Raw genomic sequence first — 20,139 nt, 5'->3', positions numbered from 1 at the left:
AGCATGCAAATATTGTAATTGCATCACTGTCTGTTAGATTCGAATAGCGAATATTCTATATCCACTCACTTTAATCACTTCTAATCTTAATTTTAACTTTAAAACCTTACATAACGCAAACAGATTTTAATAGAAATACAAAAAACCCTCTCATAAGGCTGAAATTATATACAAAAAGATCATTTAAGTTTCATGTAAAGCAGAAGTGTAAAAATCCTAACCAGAATGTTTAATGAATAAGCGCTGCCTTGCAAAAACGGTAATACAAAAACTGCATAAGTTGTCCTGCCTTTCTTTCGAAAAAAAAAAAGTTGCAAGAGTGAATCGTCGTTTACACAGAAGGAGCCACCCAGCTGTAAGTCGACTGCGGCACTAACGAGACAAACTTTCTTCGGGAAGTGTCCCGCTTTCATGGTTGCCGGGATGTTTAATTACACCGGCTGCGTAGTGGGTAAAGAGAGGGGGAGGAGAGAGGAGGAGAGGCATCCCTCTCTGACAGCCTAGCTGAGATTCCTCACCTGTCCAAGGCGGGAGACGCACCTGTCAGCACACACTTAATCACCAGCGCACTCTGGGCCCAACCGGGGAGCCACACCACCACGCCGAAAATTAAAATGAACTTTCTTGCCACGCAGTTAAGAAGGCAAAAAAAAAAAAAGAAAAGAAACGCTGTCATTCCTCTTCCCCTCATTAATATTCTGAGGTTAAGAGCTTTTCAGCGAAACGTAATTAATTGAAGCTGAGCTGACAGTAAACAAGCAATTTCAAATTAAAGCAAAATGACAGGACCGTCATTTGTAAAATGTGAGCAGATTTTGGCGACAGATAAATGAAGGAAAATGTTAAGGAGGAAAAAGTGATGAAGATATTAATCTTCACCTGTCTGTGTCAGCGTGCCACTCATATCCGCGATGTTGCTCTCGATCCGCTGCAGATGCTTCTTGTCCTCTTTGCTGCCCATAATGAGGGGAAGGATGTATTTCTGCAATTAAAAACACGGCACGCTATTAGAATTCCACTCAGGAACAGGGAAAACAGGCCTGCGGACCAAGACATGCTCTGTTGCTAACTCAACAAATAGACAAAGGGCTAATCTATTAGCGTTAGCATAGTCAAACCAAAACTTAACCCTCACTGAAGGCTTCTTATGCTCATGCTCAATTTTTTTAAAGAGCTCTATAAGCTTTACTATCAAAATATTGTGAAATATCATAAATTAAAGTAAACATTTGGTATTTTAATATATTTTAAAATGTAATTTATTCCTGAGATGGCAAAGCTGAATTTTTAGCAGCCATTACTCCAGTTTTCAGTGTCCCAGTTGTGCTGCTTAATATTTTAGTGAAAACCATGATACATTTTTTGATATTTATTTAAAATAGAAATGTTTTGTAACATTATACATGTCTTACTGTCATTTTATTTGATCAGTTGAATGCATCCTTATAAAAAAAAAATGTATAGTGACCCCAAACTTTAATATAGTCAATATTTTTTTCTGCCACAATAACAAAGAGGGGTTTTAAATGATCACAAGTAGGTGACAATCTCTTGAGCAAATCAAATTTACATAAAATACAACTACACATTTTAGAAATACTAGAATGCACTGTAAAGTATATAACAGAAAAGTTGAAAATTAACAGCAGCCTTATAAAAAACATTCCCCTAAAAAGAAGGCCTAAAACGACAAGCAGGGAATCAAATGGCTATTGTAAATCTTTTTTTTTTTTTTACTGAATGAAGTAATTATGAATCAGATTTAATAATAGCGTGTACATGAAGACTATGCTTTACTATGTTTTACTACAGATTCTAGTACATCAGCACAATATATCAAACAAACCGAAATAAAAGAAATGAGGAGAAAAAAAAAATCAATACTAGTGTTTGTGCTTGATTTCACAGTATCAGGTTCAGTATTGTGTTTGGCAACGGCAGATAAAACATCATTATATGAATTATGATTAATAGGCCTGCATTCATGCTGAAAAAAACAGGACCTTTTGTTTTTTTAATCCCTCTCAAAAGTCTTGTGGTTTTCTCACTTCATCCAGAGTAATTTGCCTCAATGGCTGACACTGAGGCCAAGAATTAAGCATCGGGGCATGACTCTGGGTTCAACATCATTAAGTCTTTTAGCCCACAGGCTGGCTTCTCCATTTGAACATGTCACCTTCTGAGGACAATTGCTTGTCAGAGTTTAAGCTTTGTAGAACAACATCTCCAAACACTGAGAATAAGAAGCAAAGGTCAGACGGCTGGCGCTTCCACTAGCTGCCGCCCGACTCTCACGCCAATGCTGTTATATTTACAAAAGCGCACGTCGATTTGTTTCCCTCGACAAATAAACAGCACATAGACGGGGAGATTAAAATGGCATTTGGTGAATAGCTGGGTGCTGTAAAGCGTAATGTGCGTGTGCAGACTCTCCGTCTGGAAAACAGTTGGCCTTAACAGGTTTTCACAGCGGCGCAACCGTTGTTGACACCGGCATAAGTAATAAACACTTTTAAGTTGAAAAAATCAGAATGAGTGTCAACACCAGGGTAGTTAATAAGAGAGCTGCTGTGAGAGCTGTTTACAATGTGCTCTATAGCATAAATAAAGTGGAGGTGGAGGACAGGGCATATGGTGGCACCGGTGAGCTGTTCCTCTGACATGACAGCAGTGAGAGCTCTCACACCAGGGAACTGCACCTCCAGCCACGGGCACAGATCCTCTCAACAGCAGAGACCCACACGGGGGACTGGAGAATCACAAACTCTGTGTGTGTGTGTGTGTGAGAGAGAGAACATGAGACACAGAACGAAAATGAGAAAGGAGTGAAAAAGAGACTTACAGAGAACAGAAATGCATTTTCTAAAGAAATTATGAGTGGTGCTTGCCTGCACAAAAGTCAATTTCACAATGATGTGAACGGTTGCTATTGCATCACTACACGGTTGCTAAAGTGTTCAGAGCGTTTTTCTTATTTCCTAGAACATCTCTAGGTCCAAGTCAAAAGAGCCCACACAAAAGTCTCTATTATATTGTCATCTCTAATCATGTCTGTTTTTTGTTTTGTTTAATGCACATTTTATTGTCTGCCAGGTAAATATCTTAAATCCATTCTTTTTGTGAATTTGCTCAAATTTCTCATGGTTTATGGGCAATACACTACCATTCAGGAGTTTGGAGTTGGTAAGATTTTTTTTTGTTGTTGTTGTTGTTGTTGTTGTTGTTGTTGTTGTTGAAAGAAATAAATCTCTTATGTTCACCCAAAAATACAGTAAAGCGGTTGTGAAATATTATTACAATTAAAAAAAAAATGATTTTAATATATTTTAAAGTGTAATTTATTCCAGTGATTCCAAAGCTGACTTTTCAGAATTACTCCAGTCTTCAGTAGGGCTGCAACAAACAATTATTTTGATAAAAGATTATTCACGATTATAAATCAACTAATCGTAGATTATTTCAGAGATTAATCAATAGGCTTTGATCAATTAATCAGCTTTTGCAATTAGTTAAAATACTGGGTTATCATGAAATATTGACATATTCTAACTAATAAATAAAACAAGGAAAATGTTGTTTTAATGAACTTTGAGCCAAATGAACAGATCAGGTAGAGCTTTAGGTTTTCTGTCCTTTTCAGAAGTCCATTTGTTACAATGACTGGTACTGTGCTTTTTTTAGGGCAGGGCTTGGGCAATTTCTATACATAAGCTTGCGATTCGCTATCAAATTCTGATATAGACTCCATTTGACTGAATATCGATTCATTAAGATATCAGATGTTATCATTAATTATCACATGTTAATTTTTCTCAAGGAAAGAAATCTCTCAACTAATGCTGTAAACTATACAGGGAACCCAGTTGCATTTAATGCAGTTTTTTTATTTGCTGAAATTATAACTTTAATAAGAGGAAAATATGAATATAGTACATCATTTTATGAAAAATGCTCCTGTCTAGAGTTAATTTTTCTAGCCAACTATCGAGTATATGGTTACTGAATGCCTTTTCTGAGGTAAAATTTAACAAGCTGTTTTATTGATGTCTTTCCGCAGATGAAACACAGATTGAGCGATTACATGAGACTTGATAGGGATATTGATAAGTGATACCGTTTCTTTCATGTCGTTCATTCTCTGATGTTCATTCATGTTTATTTGGTTCTATAACTAAGGTTGGGGATTTGCTCAAATAATAATAGTAACAATGAAATGGCAATAGTAACAGTAATGACTTTCCTGAGCAAGCACCAGAAATGGGAATGAGTAAAAATGAAAGTTGATAAAAACGAGAGTTGATGTCGATTTCTCAAAAGATCATTTTGAGTATTGAACAAGCTACAGTTTCAGATTGTAAAACATTCTTGTTAAAGGAAAATGTGACGTTTTGTGTTAAAATAACAGCAGTCAGGTGGGCTACTGGAGATGGAGACTGGTTTCATAAACCTGCGTGTGCTGAGAGCAGCAGAGGAACTGACTGACTGAAGTGGCTGAGTGCAGACGGAAGCTTAGGAAGCTAAACATGAGTTCCTAATCATGACATCATGGGAGTTCCATTCAATGTCATTGGAAATGCTCTCTTAAAGCCCATGCTCTATTTTCGTTTGTCTTATTAAACACAGTAATGGAGTCCAAATGCCCCTGTGGGTAGTGTGGGTTTACCAAGAAACGGGGTCTATCTCTTACTCGACGGGGCCCGAGGGCCCACGCACCCATCCGCGCCCACGTACAAAATCGTGTGGAAAGCAGCACTGCCTTCGGGTTTTTCCGAAAGGGAAAACAAAGAAAAGATCTAGGGGTTGAGATGAGCTCATTCTGATGACGTTGGACAGATTGACTGTAACTACAATGATTTACTCAATGTAAAGAAACTCACACAAAAGCAGAAATGCTGGGAAAAGCTTTAGTTCTCAGAAAAACATACATTTAAAAACCATTGCTATTGGTGGCTCTTACACATACCCGGTAGAGATGATAGAAGCCAAAGGCCATTCCTGCCATGATGACAGCCATGGCACTGTAGTCTCTCCATCTGTAACCTGAGGGACCTGCAGGGACACACACAAATACAACAAGCCCATCTATTAGCCAAACGCTGGGAAAAGCTGTGGTGGACCTTCTGGTAGATGCCATATTTAATTTGACATGAAAGAAGCAAAGCTGTGATGTACAGAAATACAGTGTATTCAATGGCTTCATCCTGCAACACAGGGCTTTCTGAGAAAATCTTATTTGGAAAATCATGTGTGTAAATTTTTTGTTTGTTTTTTGCTTAAGATGGCACTGGTTACTCAGACCATTTCTGTGAATCAGTATAAAGTATCCATTTTATAATAATAATAATAATAATATTATAAATAATATAGTAATAGAACAGAGTATAGTAATTCACAGAACACCCCTCATATTTTTTCATATACTAAAAAGCTTTAGTAAAAATACATGTAGGTAAACACTGCTCTTTATTCTTATATTGGTATATTCATTTGAAAATGAGTAAATATGATTCTTGCTTGTGTTTTAGTAAAAAGCATGCGGGAAAGCAAACTTTACTGATATTTTAGCTAAATATTTAGAATCTCATGTTCTGCAACTTAGTGTTTGGTCAAAATTATGGTTAAAAAATGTGTATCCATGTGCAGAATGAATAATACAGCAAAAAATATATATATTTAAAATATTTATATTAAATATTTTATTTAAAATGTTAAATATTTAAATTAAATATATTTTATAACAAATAATCTCCACAAAACAAAAAAATAGAAACTGTTGACTGTACTTCTACCCCTTACAGCTTTATCATTTGCGTCAAACTACTGTACAAAAGGTGTCAACACTGGACTAAGTTTTATAGTTTCTACAGGTCTATATGAATTGGAGCTCTTGTTCCTAGAAGGAAGGGGGGGGGGGGAATTCTGATTACACGTCGTAAACTACATCTGAACATCTAGATTAAGTACCACATTACTGTAAAACAGAAAATGAGCAATTTCATAAGCTATGACTGAGCTTAACGGAAACTCCCGCATACAATATTTGAGGGGAAAAATCACTCTGTTAAGGGTAATTGTGATCTTGAAGAAATGGAAATGAGAATCGTTTAAAAGATCGCACTCGCACAGTTTCTGCTGAGACCTCACACAAGTGCTCACAAGCGGTGAGATGAGGTGTGAATGTCACATAAGCGCAGTATTATCAGGGACTATCAGGAAATGAAAGCCCACATCAAAGAGTCCCTCCTCACCCCTCACCCTCATTCTCTGAGAGAGACAGTTGACCTGACAGAAGGCGAAAAACTCTGAAAAAACAGTTCAGTGCAGATTCAAAACAAAGAACATGCTCTGAAAACGCTCTTCTTTTAAAGTGAGATCAGACAGATATCCTGCTAACAGCTATAAGAGTGAAGTTATTTATACAAGTCAACATTCTGATGATAAACCATATGAAAAATCAATGGTCAAACCATCCAGGTGTCAGAAAATTAACAATCAGGCATTAGAGAAAAACTCAAAAGAGTCATTAGTCGGGCAAAAACATAGCCCCGCCCCAAACTCACATCATTGGTTGAGCCAATGCTGTTGTGTCGCGCTGGTCGGGAACCTCAAACAAACAAGCAGAGTTTTAAAAGCGTCTTTTCAGAGAATCCACTTACCAATGACTTACATATAGCTGGCATATTAATGTTGGATATGAGAGAGTGTTGTAACATAAAATGACATAAAATGACATCAAATGAAACTTCAGCTTTAAGTTATGTTTTAACCAGCTTGTGAAAGCAAGAGCAGCAGTTTCAATTCACGCTGAGGCAATCTGGCAAGGCTCAGCCAACAGAAAGGAGGGAGAAATTATCATGCAAATGTTTAACGGCACACCAAACAGAGAAGTAATTAAAGCAAGCCTGGCTCTGGCAGGTCAACATGTCAGATACAAAATGCTCCATTTTGTAACATAGCGAGGTCTGCGGAACAGGTGTGTTACTGTAATTTGTTTGAATCTGCTCTACTGAATACAAATAGACAGGCTCGCTAATAGACTAGCAAAGCAATACTACTTTTTCATTTTTTGCTAAACAGAGAGAGCATAACTAAACAGGCCGTTTTTATCTGATTAATTATATGAGAGGTCTGTTAGGGATATCATAAATAAAATCTGGCCCTGATTCTTCAGCTTTTTTTTTTTTCCTTTTAATTAAAATGGTTTTAATGATCACTTACTACTCCTAAAACCATGATTTAAGTACATATGTATGTATTGGACAATTCCACGCAAAAATGTCACATCCATAACGCCAACTAAATACCATTGCATTGTGTTGGTGTTATGGATGTGACAGTTTTGCGCGGAATTGCCCTATTTCATATAAAATACATATTTATATATATATTTTAAAATATGTATATAATATGAAATACATATCTCCTTAAATCATATATATATATAAGGATATATATATATATATATATATATATATATATATATATATTTATATATATATATTATCATTTAAAGGGTTAGTTAACCCAAAAATGATGTCATTATTTACTCACCCTCATGTCTTTCCAAACCCATAAGTTCCCCTTTCATTCATCTTTGGAACACAAATGAAGATATTTTTTTTAATGAAATCTGAGAGATTTCTTTCCCTCCATTGACAGTTCATGTAACTACCACTTTGACACTTCAAAAAGTTCATAAAGAGATCATAAAACAGATCCATATGAATCAGGCAGTTTAGTCCAAATTTTCTGAAGAGATCATTGATCAGCCGAACATAAACACAAGCTGAACCATACCTGCTTTGATGCACGAGAACAAACCTCCCGCGGAAGCTCAAACGGGCTGCGTAACACAAGAATGAACCTCATTGCATCTCGCGTGTCAAGCAAGCATGCTTGAGCTTCCGTTTACCGTAACTGACGTGTGCATTGATGAATGTTTATATGTGAATAAAAGCTCAATCTGTTCATCATTTAAAGAGATCATGTCTCTTCAGAAAATGTTTAATAAACCGTTCAATTCATATGGATTACTTTTACAATCTCTTTATGAACTTTTGAAGTGTCAAAGTGGTAGTTGCTAGACTCTCAATGGAAGGACAGAGATCTCTCAGATTTCATTAAAATATCTTCATTTGTGTTCTGAAGATGAATGAAAGTCTTACGGTTTGGAATGACATGAAGGTGAGTAAATAATGACAGAATTTTCCTTTTTGGGTGAACTATCCCTTTTAGTAATCTAGCTAGCAAATATTTGTAATAAATATTTGACATTACTTTAGTATCTGACGCTGTTAATTCATATTGAATGATAAGCAAAGGAAAATGCTTAATTTGTGAGAAAATGTAATAAATGTAGGTAAAACGTTGGTGAAAACCTCATGTTTAACAGATTGCTTCAAAATAATTTTCTGGTGCTTAAACTTTTCTGCACTTTTGTAACCTCTCTTCTCCTAATACTCAAGAAACAGTGCCTTGAGGATCAAATCTGCCTGAAGACTGAAGCTCAGTGACATTCTACGTCTGCAAGCACATCAGAACATCAGCAAACCTGCAACTGACTAGAGCTTCCATTTTAAGGACTTCTGTCAACATCACTTTTTGTATCAATGGTAAACACCACATTAACTAAGTGTCCTTGCGAGAGCATGGCGTGCAGGAAACACATGATGACAGTTTGGGCAAGGCCTTGAGCTTAGACCCTGACCGATCTGACCGATCTCCTACTTCAACTCGAGATCCACACGGGACTCCTTCTTCCACATCGGTACCACCTCCACCTCCACTTTCCACTCCTGCTTTTTATTTGGTCACTTAAGGTGTGAGCATGGCCTCCATTCCCCTTTTTTCCAATCTCCGTTCAAATTTATTGGGTTCAGAAAAGGCCCTACTGTCCTTCTGCCGCTTGAAAATAGAGATCAGAGTATCCATTACTCCGACAGAGATGGATGCAGGTCCCAACGCATCGTCCCCATAACAAGGACATCAAAGAGAGGGACCCCCTCTTTCCAACCTGACCCCCGCGAAGATCTCCTCACTCTCCCCTCATTATGCCATTCTCTCATAGCCGTTTTGATATAAAACCCCCCACTCTAGTGGGGCTGAAGCCTAACTACATGGCCATCCCATCAACATCGCTTTCATTACAAAACATGAGATGGCGGGGAGTCAAGGACAGGGTGGCAATAAATGAGGGTGGAATACATCTGGAATCATTGTCATACAGGTTAAGCATTATGCGAACTTCATTCAGGATTGGTAAATCAGCGGCCGGCCTGGAGCTCATAACCCGCAGAGGTAATAAAGATAGAGGCTGCAGAAAGGCCCTCGGCAGGCCAACCAACCACAGATTGTCGTAACGGTGCGGACATCATATCGCAAGGCCGTGTCGGAATTAATTATGTGCCTACGCAAAAATGATGCCGTCCGCCACTCATTTCCTTTGAAAACCATTTGCTTTAGATAACAGTTATGTTTGGGCGCTAATAAAAATATCTGCACGATATTCAAAAGTATTCCACACATTCTGTTTTGAATTGATGTACAGGCGAAGGTTTAAATAGGATTATGGGAGCACAGAGGAGATGTTTTCGATGGGGGACTCATTTAATATAGTCACGCACCATTTGGTAGAGAAAATCTACTAGACTAGACGTGTCATATTTAAGGAGCGCATGGGCCATGGAAACATACTGTGAGGGGACAGGTGGAGGGGTTATAGGGTAGACCACCTATCCTAGCAAAAGCGATTGTGGTTATACTCACTGTACGGGGCCAGTGGAACAGGGTGAGCGACGTGCGTAGGCCCGGGAACAGCCACAGTCAGCGGCTCATCCACACCACCGGACCGCTGGATGGCTAGATCGACCTCCTCATCGGTCAGACCTGCACAGAAAGAACGTGGTATGACATTAAACAAATCACCACTGTAAGATATTTACAAAAACATTATAGTAAATATAGTAATTGTGCATATATTTTTGGTCACATTCACAGACATTGTAAATAAATCATTTGGTATTTCTAGATAGTTTTCCTCATTTTAAGTAGTCTAGCTAGTAAATATTTGTAATACATATTAGACTAATTTTGTATCTGATGGTATTGATGAGGGATAGGCAAAGGAAAACACTGAGAAAATCAAAGGTTTGTAGGTAAAAACGTTGGGGAAAACCTCTGAACAGATTTCTCCAAAATAATGCTTTGGTAGATCAACTTTTCTGCACTTTTGTAACCCCTCTTCTCCCAGTATTCAAGAATCAGTGCCTTGTCAAAAGATAATCTGTCTAAAGACATGCTGAAAATGCCTGAAAACTCCATGAAATTATGTGAAAAACAGTGTAATGGGAGAGGGAAAAGTGGTGATATAAATGGAAGCGTGTCATTGGCTGTCCTTTGCAACCTGCAAATAAATCTAAACGTAAAAACTCTTGCTAAACTAGGTTAATAGCACTATAAGCGGCAGACGTAGACCCGAATGAGCGGCTCTGGAGGTCCAAAGCTCTGAGCTCCACTCCATTACAGTCAGATCTCAAGAACAGAGCCTGTCCATTTCCTTCCGCTATATTTCCCCAGGTAGAGCTCAGCGGAACCCCAGACAGATAAAATGCATTATTTTAATTTCTTCATTGTAATGTAAATGTATTACATAATTTTGCAAATGCCAATATAATTTAATCTTCAGATCTTTTTTAATGATTTTAGTGGTGATTAAATTGCATAGAGGTCTCTAATGGAAAATGACAGGAGAGGAAAAAAAAAAAAAAAAAAAAAATCTAATATTAATATTTCCTTTTGTGGGAAAAAAAGCTGGTTTATTTCCAACACTGCATGCAGTCATTGGTCTGTGTCTTGTCTTGATTAAGCGTCACGATGCGGGCCTAAACAGAGCGATGATGCCGGAGAAACACTGGGAAAGGAAAGACAGAGGCGGAAAAAGCCTGTTAGTCGAATGTACTTGTGCGTTGACATTTAATGAAGACATAAAAGCGGGGAAAACATTATGGGCTTCCTCTACAATTGGCACATAAAACCCAAATGCTTTAACATCTCCATTTAGAGCCAATGGTTTAAAAAGGCTCCAGTTTCTATTAAACTGTAAGTTACACATATCAATTTAATAAATCTACTGAATCCTACAATACACACACACTCCCTCTGACCTTTGTTTGTCCACAGTAGACTGGAGTGTGTCACGTCTGTCATTGCGTATTTAGTCTCTCTCTCGCACGCTCTTGCTCTGTTTACTGGAGATATCCCCTTGGGCATTGCGCTACTCTATTCCACATGCTTTCATACGGCACGGCTGCCTGCCAGAGAGCCAAAAGGCTGAGCTTTGCTCCAAATTGAGCTGTTTAAAGAGCAGACAGCAAGCTGTTTTTGCGCTGTAATACACACATCATAAATGTGGCAAATGCCAGTGCCACATGTGCTTAAATAGAGCGGGGAAAACTGAGAGCTTGGCAGAGAACAGAGTCTGAGCCTGTTCAGCCCTGTCTGCTGTCTGCTGGGTATGAAATCACAGTCACACTTCATAGAGCCACACTAACACTGCAAAACAATACAAGAGCGCAGCGGAGGTAGGGATGCATAGTTAATCAGGCGGTTTTATCGCTGCGTTTCATGCTTTTCCAGTAAAAGTTTCAATTTATGACTGTGAGAGTGCTTAATTATAAGAATATGGGGATTTGAAGTAAAAAAAAAAATGGCTTGTTGTCCGTAGGCATAACATGATGTATTACTACTGTTACTGTTCATAACAAAAATAATAAGTGGCTAAAGCCAAAAAGTGGCCTTGAGTGGCTTTCATCATCCTCATAATTAAAACAAATCATTCCTCCTCTAAACAATATATGCCACCGTTCAAATGTTTTGGGTCAGCTACATTTTTTTGAAAGAAATGAATACTTTTCTTCATCAAGGATGCATTCAATTGAATTAAATACAATTATATTTCTATTTCAAATAAATGTTGTTCTTTCTGTTCATCAAAGAATCCTGATTAAAAAAAATATCATTGTATTAACTGTTTTCAACAAAGATAATAATAAGACATGATTGAGCATCAAATCAGCATATTAGAATGATTTCTGAAGGATCATGTGACACTGAAGACTGGAGAAATAATAATCATCACAGGAATAAATGACATTTATAACATTAAAATAGAAATAATATATCTAGTTGTAGTTTAAACTAACTACAGACTGTTATAGTTGTAAAACAAATGTAGAAACTTGAGCCGCATTAACAGTGAACGTGCAATTATCTGTATTTTATAACCACTTCAGATGTGGCTCATCCAATCAGAGTATGTAGTCAGATAAAAATTACCTAGTTATTTAACAGTTTATGGAGGTTTTTGAATGGCAGTTTCCACTTGAGATAGCAAGAGGACACAGCAGCAAAATGTTAACGTCCAGAATTTATGACACATCTCTCTCTACATTTAACCATATTCTCCTTTACTGTCAAGAATGATATTAACAAAATTTATACCGCCACCATTTTCAATAAAAATGACCATGTAGCCAGTTTTACCTCTCTTGTGGAAAACTCTAGGTTGAGGTCAAAGTTAAAAGGAGGGCAGTTTCTGTGGAGGTTGAAATGGCCCTGAAAAAATGTTGAATAATTTAAGGCAAATATTGGTCATCCTGTCTTGCATGGCATTCAAAGTGCCAGGAAGCAGCCATGGCCATGTGCTGAGCTGGTGCAGTCAGCCTGTACTGTCCAATAAGCAATAATGTGTCCCTGGACTCCCTATTCATCTGACCACACCAGACTGCTTGGTGGCAGACTATTGAATGAGACTTGGAGGCCCCCCTCTCATTTCCTCTCACTCACCTCACCGTAAAGGCACTATCAGGAAGTTCACGTTTTCGTGAGTTCACCTCAGAACGAACAGGTCGTTTTCTAAGGACATAATGAACAAATATGTACATATTTGTAATGTCATTTGAATTCTTAAATAGCACCCACTGCGCAACTACAAAGTGGTCCTCCGTGCACCCGAATAAGATGCATGCAAATTCATTAACGCGTTTGCTTTTCTTTCGGGTTTTCGGACTCACTCAGCTGTTTTGTCTCCTCTGATGCCTTTATTACAAAGAAAATGGGACGACAAATGAAAGACCTTTGAGGTCCAATTTAAAAGAAGGACAACAAGAGTGAGTTTTACATATAAAAGGAAAAGGACACAAAAAGGAAACAAGAAATTTATTAGTTTCCAAAACCTGTGGAATGACCCCTTGGACCTCCATTTCAGATCGACCCGCCGGTAGATGAAATTTTTTAAGGCATAAATTACATCTAATGACGACACCGTAAAAAAGAACAATAATGGAAAGCTATTCTGTATTTCATTATACTGTATTATTTGGTGCACCTGATACACGCAGAGCCTGTTTATGAGTCACCATATTAGCAGATGCTCAGTCGAAGCATTTGCTTTGACCTTGCCATTCTCATTGGGGCATGAAATTACGGTGGTGGCACCACGATATTACAGCTATAAATACTGTAAACTGCATATCTGGGCTACGTTTTCTATTGTCTTTCAACATAAACCTGATCGGTATTTATTTAAAGGAAAAGCCATTGCTCTCTGTATTATTTATGGCTCTATTTTCTGGCCTCTTATTTTCAGGATGTTTTTTTTTTCCCCAGCCTTTTTTTAAAGAGTGATGAGGCGACTCATCCAGCCATAAAGTGCAGTTCTCCAATTTTGGCACTTGTGAACTTCATAGGGTATGAACAAGCTCACAGGGACAATTATAAAAGTGCTTACTGAAAGGCTGTCAAAGGTGGCTGCTCTTTTTTCAGCAGACCAACCAGGCTTGGATGAAATCGCTTGGTGAATATTACTTCTTATTATAATAATAATACCAGATTGAACAACAAGAAAAATACTTAAGGTCGTAAAGATGGAGGTCACCGAGAGCGTTTCTGTGAGATTTCACATGTCAAGTCCATGTCCCACATGATTGCATGCCTTAAATAATGACCGCTCTCATAGCGTATTCATTTATGTATTAAAAAAAAAAGAGAGGACTCTGGTCATTTTCCTGCTTTATCGCCTTCTCCTGATGACAAAGTGAAAAGCGACTGGCCTAGGTGGCGCCGTGGAGTAATTTATAACCACATCAATCCCTTTGTCTTTTATGCAGGCCTTGGTCATTGCCATTCCTGTCCAAGAGGTGAGTCGCATCACCTTACTTGCAAACTCTTTCCTATTAATATCAGGGATGATGAACCATTTCTTTACCTTCATGTTGTGAGCGGTATTACACCTGCAGTGCACCAGTGTCCCTCATGGCCCTTTGAGCATAATGAAATGACTACAGGAAGAACACTAGCGAGGTCAGAGATCAGAGCGCCGAGCCTTAGCGGCTTGTGTCGCACCCGGAAGTCCACATACTGGTTTACTGGGTGAAGTTTGTGACAGGACAATATAGAAAATCCATGACTTTCTCTGTTGGAAAAAAGCTGAGGAAAAACAGTATTACATCCCTGATTACACAACGTGGAGACAGTAAATGAAGGACAGTAAATTCTGTACCGCTGCCAACTAGCAGTCATCTGAGAAATTCAGCCTGTAGTTTTTAAGATAACGACATATCAGCGGGCACACTTCATTTTTAGTGATTTCCCCTGAGTGAGAACACAATTTAATGTCGTTCATAATTAAAATATCATTTATTAGAAACAATCCTCTGTTGAGAATGTGTTTACACTTAACTAAATGTTGTTAAGTGCACAGAACGTGTTTTTGTATTCCACTGCGCTGCTTTGCCATTGAATTTTCTACGAAATTTTGATCGTGTTCACATCTCGCATAATTTGCAACATATGACACGCCATTCTAAAACGCAGCGTTCATGTTACAAGAAGTTTAACTTATAAAAAAAGTATTCCAAAAAATTTGAATTCTTTGAGTCAGAGATCGTAATGACCGAAACGAATGACTTATGATACAGTGAATGAGTCATTAGACCGATTCAAAATGATGACACATGAGTTTAAGACTTGTTTTGATTTGTCTAAACGCAACAGTTCACAAAACATTCAATTCATACTGAAACCGTTTACTAAGCAACAACAAAATGTATTCTACCATAGTGCTGCGAAATCAGCAGACACAGACAATTAGTAATTTATAAAACATTGGTCTATCTGTGATTTAAAAATGTTTTGTTAAAAACTACAATAATATTATAATAATCATTTAAAATAATAATAAAATAATAAAAAATAAGATATATTTTTAATGAATTAATAACTTATTATAAATATTCATTAAAAATATGTGTTTAAAATCTTTAATCAAAATATAGAACAAATGCATCTGAAAAGTGATTACAGAGTGCTACCCACTAAGTTGACATCACTAAACCCACATGCTTGTTAGTGTACGTCAAATCAAGATACTGAGACATAGACTGAAGCCGTAACTGCCAGAAAAAAGCAAAGAAATGTTCGTTTGCAGATCTTTCTCAGTACGATAATTTTGGGAATTATTGGTAAAATTGTACAGACCACAGTAATTACAGTGTAGTGATTACATGCAGCTTCTTTAAACCACCTTTCTTTAAGGACAGCTCATACAATTAACACAAGCCTAGATAATAAGTACATATACACCCACATTTGGAAAGCTCAATCAAAGAGTGATGTAATGATGTTCTGGGAGATTCACAATTTACACTGTAAAATGACCTGCTTAGAAAACATTAGCGCATATCTCTGAATGCTTACTGAGACCAATCACATTCCCCTTGAAAAGAGAGGGAGACAGAAATACTGAGAGAGAGTGAAAGGGGTGGAAATCACGGAGGTATCCTTCAGCACGGATTAGAGCATAAGGCATGTAAATAATACGTGTAGGAGAGATTGTTGTGTAAAGACGCTGCAACATGTAATCAAAGTGCTTCCTATTTTCCCCTTCATCAGCTGCCCGCCACTATGGCTGCTTGCTGCAGGAATCCAATTTAACTCCCCACTCCACCAGAAGATGGTATTGTTTTATTTTATGGGGACTTTGACATTTCTCAACGTTATTATAGAGCAAAACTGGAAAATATTTACATAAATATGCCATTAAACTGTATTAGAAATTAAGATGGATGGATATTAAGGTCTTGTTTGGGGGGGAAGTGACTGACCCGAAATCTGATCTCTGATCTTTGTAACGTCCATGATGCTCCTCTTCTACTTCATCATGATGGACAGATCAACAATGTCACCTTATAATATTGCCTTATACTGATTCCAAACTAGGTAGTACTTGAAAAGATTTTAATGTTTTGTTAAACCTATAAAACAGAAATTTCTTTACAATGCAAAAAAGCACTCTGAAATGTCATTTCCTGATCCTGTTTCCCTTTCTCCTCTTTCTCATAATCTCATAATGTCATATCAAGGCATCAAAAATAAATATATATATATACATATATATATACACACACACATATATATATATTTTTTTTTTTAAATAGAATGACATTGAAATTTTTACAATAAATAACAGCAGGCCTGTGAAAAAAATAACTATTTATGCAATGGTATGTAGTTAACAGCTTATGTAGCTAGTTTGTTAAGGAAATACAACTATACTATATAATAATAGGAGTACATTAAGGCAATTTGTGTGAATTGAAGTCAATTTCTACAACAGAGCTCTATACTCATCTCACACTTCACAACAATACACCGCTCTTTCCTATTTTCATCCCATCAAGTGTCTCAGACTATAAAACCAACCAATAACAAACTAAATGCAGTTATAAAATATAAGCTTCCAGCCTATATTTCTCATACTGTTTCAGTTTGAGGGGAAGCAACTGGGTGAGTCTATTTTTCATCCACAGTATTGATTGCTTTTAGTTTAAAAGTGACTCATTGTAATAATGCCACTTTAATAATATTAAATATAATGCTAAATTATATACAGTGTAATATGAGTTAAAAAGGGACAGATTTCTGGTCTGGGGTTGATGAGGGGGGTACTTGAGGCTTAGTGATGTGGCAAAGGGCGTACTGTACATATACTGTATAAGAAACAATCGGGGAAACCGTTGTAAAGCACTGATCAGTGGAAAAAAAACCTATAAAATGCCATGCGAGATAAAACTTAGCACAAATGGTTAAATGAAGATATGATGCACAAAATGATATAGTGTGGATTACAGACAAAACTCTTAAATGCCAAAGATAATCTAGACGAGTACATCAGCCATTACTATTGAAGAATTTGTTCCTGCATTTAGCAATTATTAAATTGACCTTGGCTTAACCCTATCCTTAATTAATAGGTGTTAGCCATAAACAGTGAAAATTAAAGGTCACCTTCATAACCACTGATCCGTCATTTCAGCTAGCTTTTTTTTAAGGCATGCTTTAATATGAACGATGTTAATCAAATTAAACTTTCGAGAAAACTCCAGGAATGGAGCTGAAAACACTGCACGAACAACACACAGAGCAGCACGTTAAAATTGCTTCTGTGAGCTCAGCAGGGCACTGGGAAAATGGTAAATTTCAGGAGAAATTTAATAAGGAGAAATTGGCTTAAGATTACTCAGCACTTTGCTTCTAGATTAGTCTCCCTCCTACCCTTCAAATTGCACGAGTTGCTTTCAGAGTGATACAACATTGTGACATAATTACATTGTAGAAGGTGAGGCTCAGTAGAAATGGCTCGGTGCTGACACAAGACGATTTTCCAGCACATGCAAATTCACAGACGGCTCTGTGCTCTTCTTCCATTTGAGGGACTAGTCAAAACAAAACAAAACCGTTTGCATGTAGACAAAAGGTTGCTGATTGCGAACCACAATTAAAACAAGAAGGTCATTGTGACTTTAATCCGAAATCCGTCCTTAACAACAGGCATTATGAACTGTACGTACAGTACTTACAAATCATTCCTAAATCATGCTGGCTTAATTAAGCTGTCGCAATGGGAAAGTCCATTGAGAGGATATTGAATAGTTGTCTATTCCAATGTTTAACATATTTTCATAACTACGTGACAAGTGGCAATATCACAGCGAAGTGGTCCTCAGGGTGCAAGCGGCTGCGTCCCACCCAAAATTGCATGAGCGAGTAGAGAAAACGTATGAAATTAAACTTGAAGCGTTGGTGATAACTCGTCCGCTGTGGTTGTAAACAATTTTGTGCTCTGAGTTCTATCAATAACCTCTCGGTTACAAGGGTCGGTAATTAAAAGGCTAGTGACCTGGAAATAGTGTCCTCGTTCAAAGATCTCCAAATGTCCGCATAAAAAATACAACATCAAATTAGAATAGCAATAGCACAAGGCCGAGTCTTCCAGCTATAGATCTATTGATGTTCAAACACACCCTGGGGACACATTGCCATGATAGTCCTGAGTTCACCGTGTTCCCTGGTTTTGCTGTTCGGAGGGGTCAAAGTCAATCTAAATATACATTATACACACATACAAAATACAGACTTGTACACAGATACATGTATGTATGAATTATATATAACACAAACATAGCGGGGTCTGAGAGCACATGATCGTCAGGTTTTGAACAGATTTCTGGAATCAGCTCGAGCGCTGCTGTCATTAAAGAAAAATGTCAAAAATGAATAAATATTAAAATTCATGTTAATAAATAAAGTGTTTTTCTCTAAATATTGTTGTTGATGATGATATAATTTTAACTAAAAATTAAATAAAATAAGAATTAGTACTTTAAAAAGTAACTAGAAGAGTGCAAAGCTTTCCGAGCAAAACAGAGTTATCAATCAGACTTCAGGACCACACTGTTCATTTTCTTGAATTTAAAAATCAAAACTAAAATAATCAGATAAATAAATGTTTGGAGAGAGGGAATATAATTATTATTTATCCTTTTCAGGAAGCATAATGAAAAAGTCACATTCATGTGGATTACAGGGACCCATTGAACACTATTGACTTCAGTTGGCATGGAGGGGGGAGGTTGACCTATCATGAAACAGTGACACACTAGCATATTAATATTTGATGTACCAGTAGACCCCTTTGAGAAATCCATTTGAACCACCAAACACACTTTCTACACAACACAAACATGATGCATATCGCTCAGAACCTGCAAATACCTGCAGCTGGATACAATTTCAGTCGTACGCATTCGAAATAACCACATTTCGCCCTGAACATACAGCATATTAAGCCGCATAACCCAGCTGTGAATTATAAATGAAGCTGATCTACTGCTAACGAGAAGCACTGACCGAGGAAAATGCTAAAGATATTGAGAAGTCATAATAAGCCACTGATGTGAACAACAGCAGCCGGCATCTATGGATTTTGTCTCTGGTTACCCACACCGATCATTGAGCTATTTGGCTCGTTTTCCTCTGTCTCTCTATAAGCACCGTCGTAAGCCAAATCCACCTGCCTTTACCATTAATTAGTCCTGAGAGAACAAATTTCATTTTAAATAAGAACTAAAAGGAAAAGTCGTGACAGTACTGTATGTCCGATAAGCACGGCTCTGCTTAGATTTACAATTATCAATACCGTGCAGAGACAGATGAGTTATCGTGTTATAAAGGACAATGCTGACCTTGCTAAACTTCAATGTAATCAAGATAAAACTAATCTGACCTTTGTGAAGGACTATATTTTATTTAAAAAAACGATATGCATTTCAGCGGCGAAGTGATCGTCATTTTATGTGACTGATTTTAAAGTTTTAAGACCTGCTGGCAAAACACTCAAATAAGCCGTAAAGTGAGACAGATTACATTGTGCTTCTCGGTTTCCATCACTGCCGCCCCCCAAAGTGATTCACTGAAACATCACAATGTCATTTTTGGTGCTGGGTTTTAAAAAGAAAAGAAAAAAAACTCAAAAAAATATCAAAATACAGCGTAAGGATTGATTACTATCCAGCACACACTCAGGCCGGTGATCTGATCTGAAAGGGGTTTTTGCCATAGGAGAGATAGTGGTGGGTTATGCATCAAACACACATATTGATTGATACCTAAACTGCTCTGAATTTAGAGTGAATGCATATGTATGCTCACAACACGTTACTTCTCTGGTCGATAAAACTTTCCGATGCATTCCAGTGCTTTAATATTTATGATAACAGCTAAATTAAGTAAAAGCTTTAAAAT

The 20,139-nt window shown here is 37.3% G+C and overlaps 1 protein-coding gene across 2 annotated transcripts in view; it reads right to left on the bottom strand.

Annotated features, from left to right (window-relative positions):
• pex14 (peroxisomal biogenesis factor 14) overlaps nt 1-20,139 on the bottom strand; it is a 66,992-nt gene that overhangs the window by 14,954 nt on the left and 31,899 nt on the right. For both annotated transcript variants that reach the window (XM_079849518.1, XM_079849519.1), the window contains 3 exons: nt 9,766-9,885; nt 4,964-5,049; nt 880-982 (listed from right to left, as the gene is read on the bottom strand). In XM_079849518.1, coding sequence (XP_079705644.1) covers nt 880-982; nt 4,964-5,049; nt 9,766-9,885 — 309 coding nt within the window. The remainder of the gene's footprint in view (nt 1-879; nt 983-4,963; nt 5,050-9,765; nt 9,886-20,139) is intronic.

Source organism: Squalius cephalus (assembly GCF_949319135.1).
Source record: "Squalius cephalus genome assembly, chromosome: 18".
Classification (NCBI taxonomy): domain Eukaryota; kingdom Metazoa; phylum Chordata; class Actinopteri; order Cypriniformes; family Leuciscidae; genus Squalius; species Squalius cephalus.
Note: the sequence above shows the minus strand (reverse complement) of the source record. Positions and strands in the feature narration are given on the sequence as shown.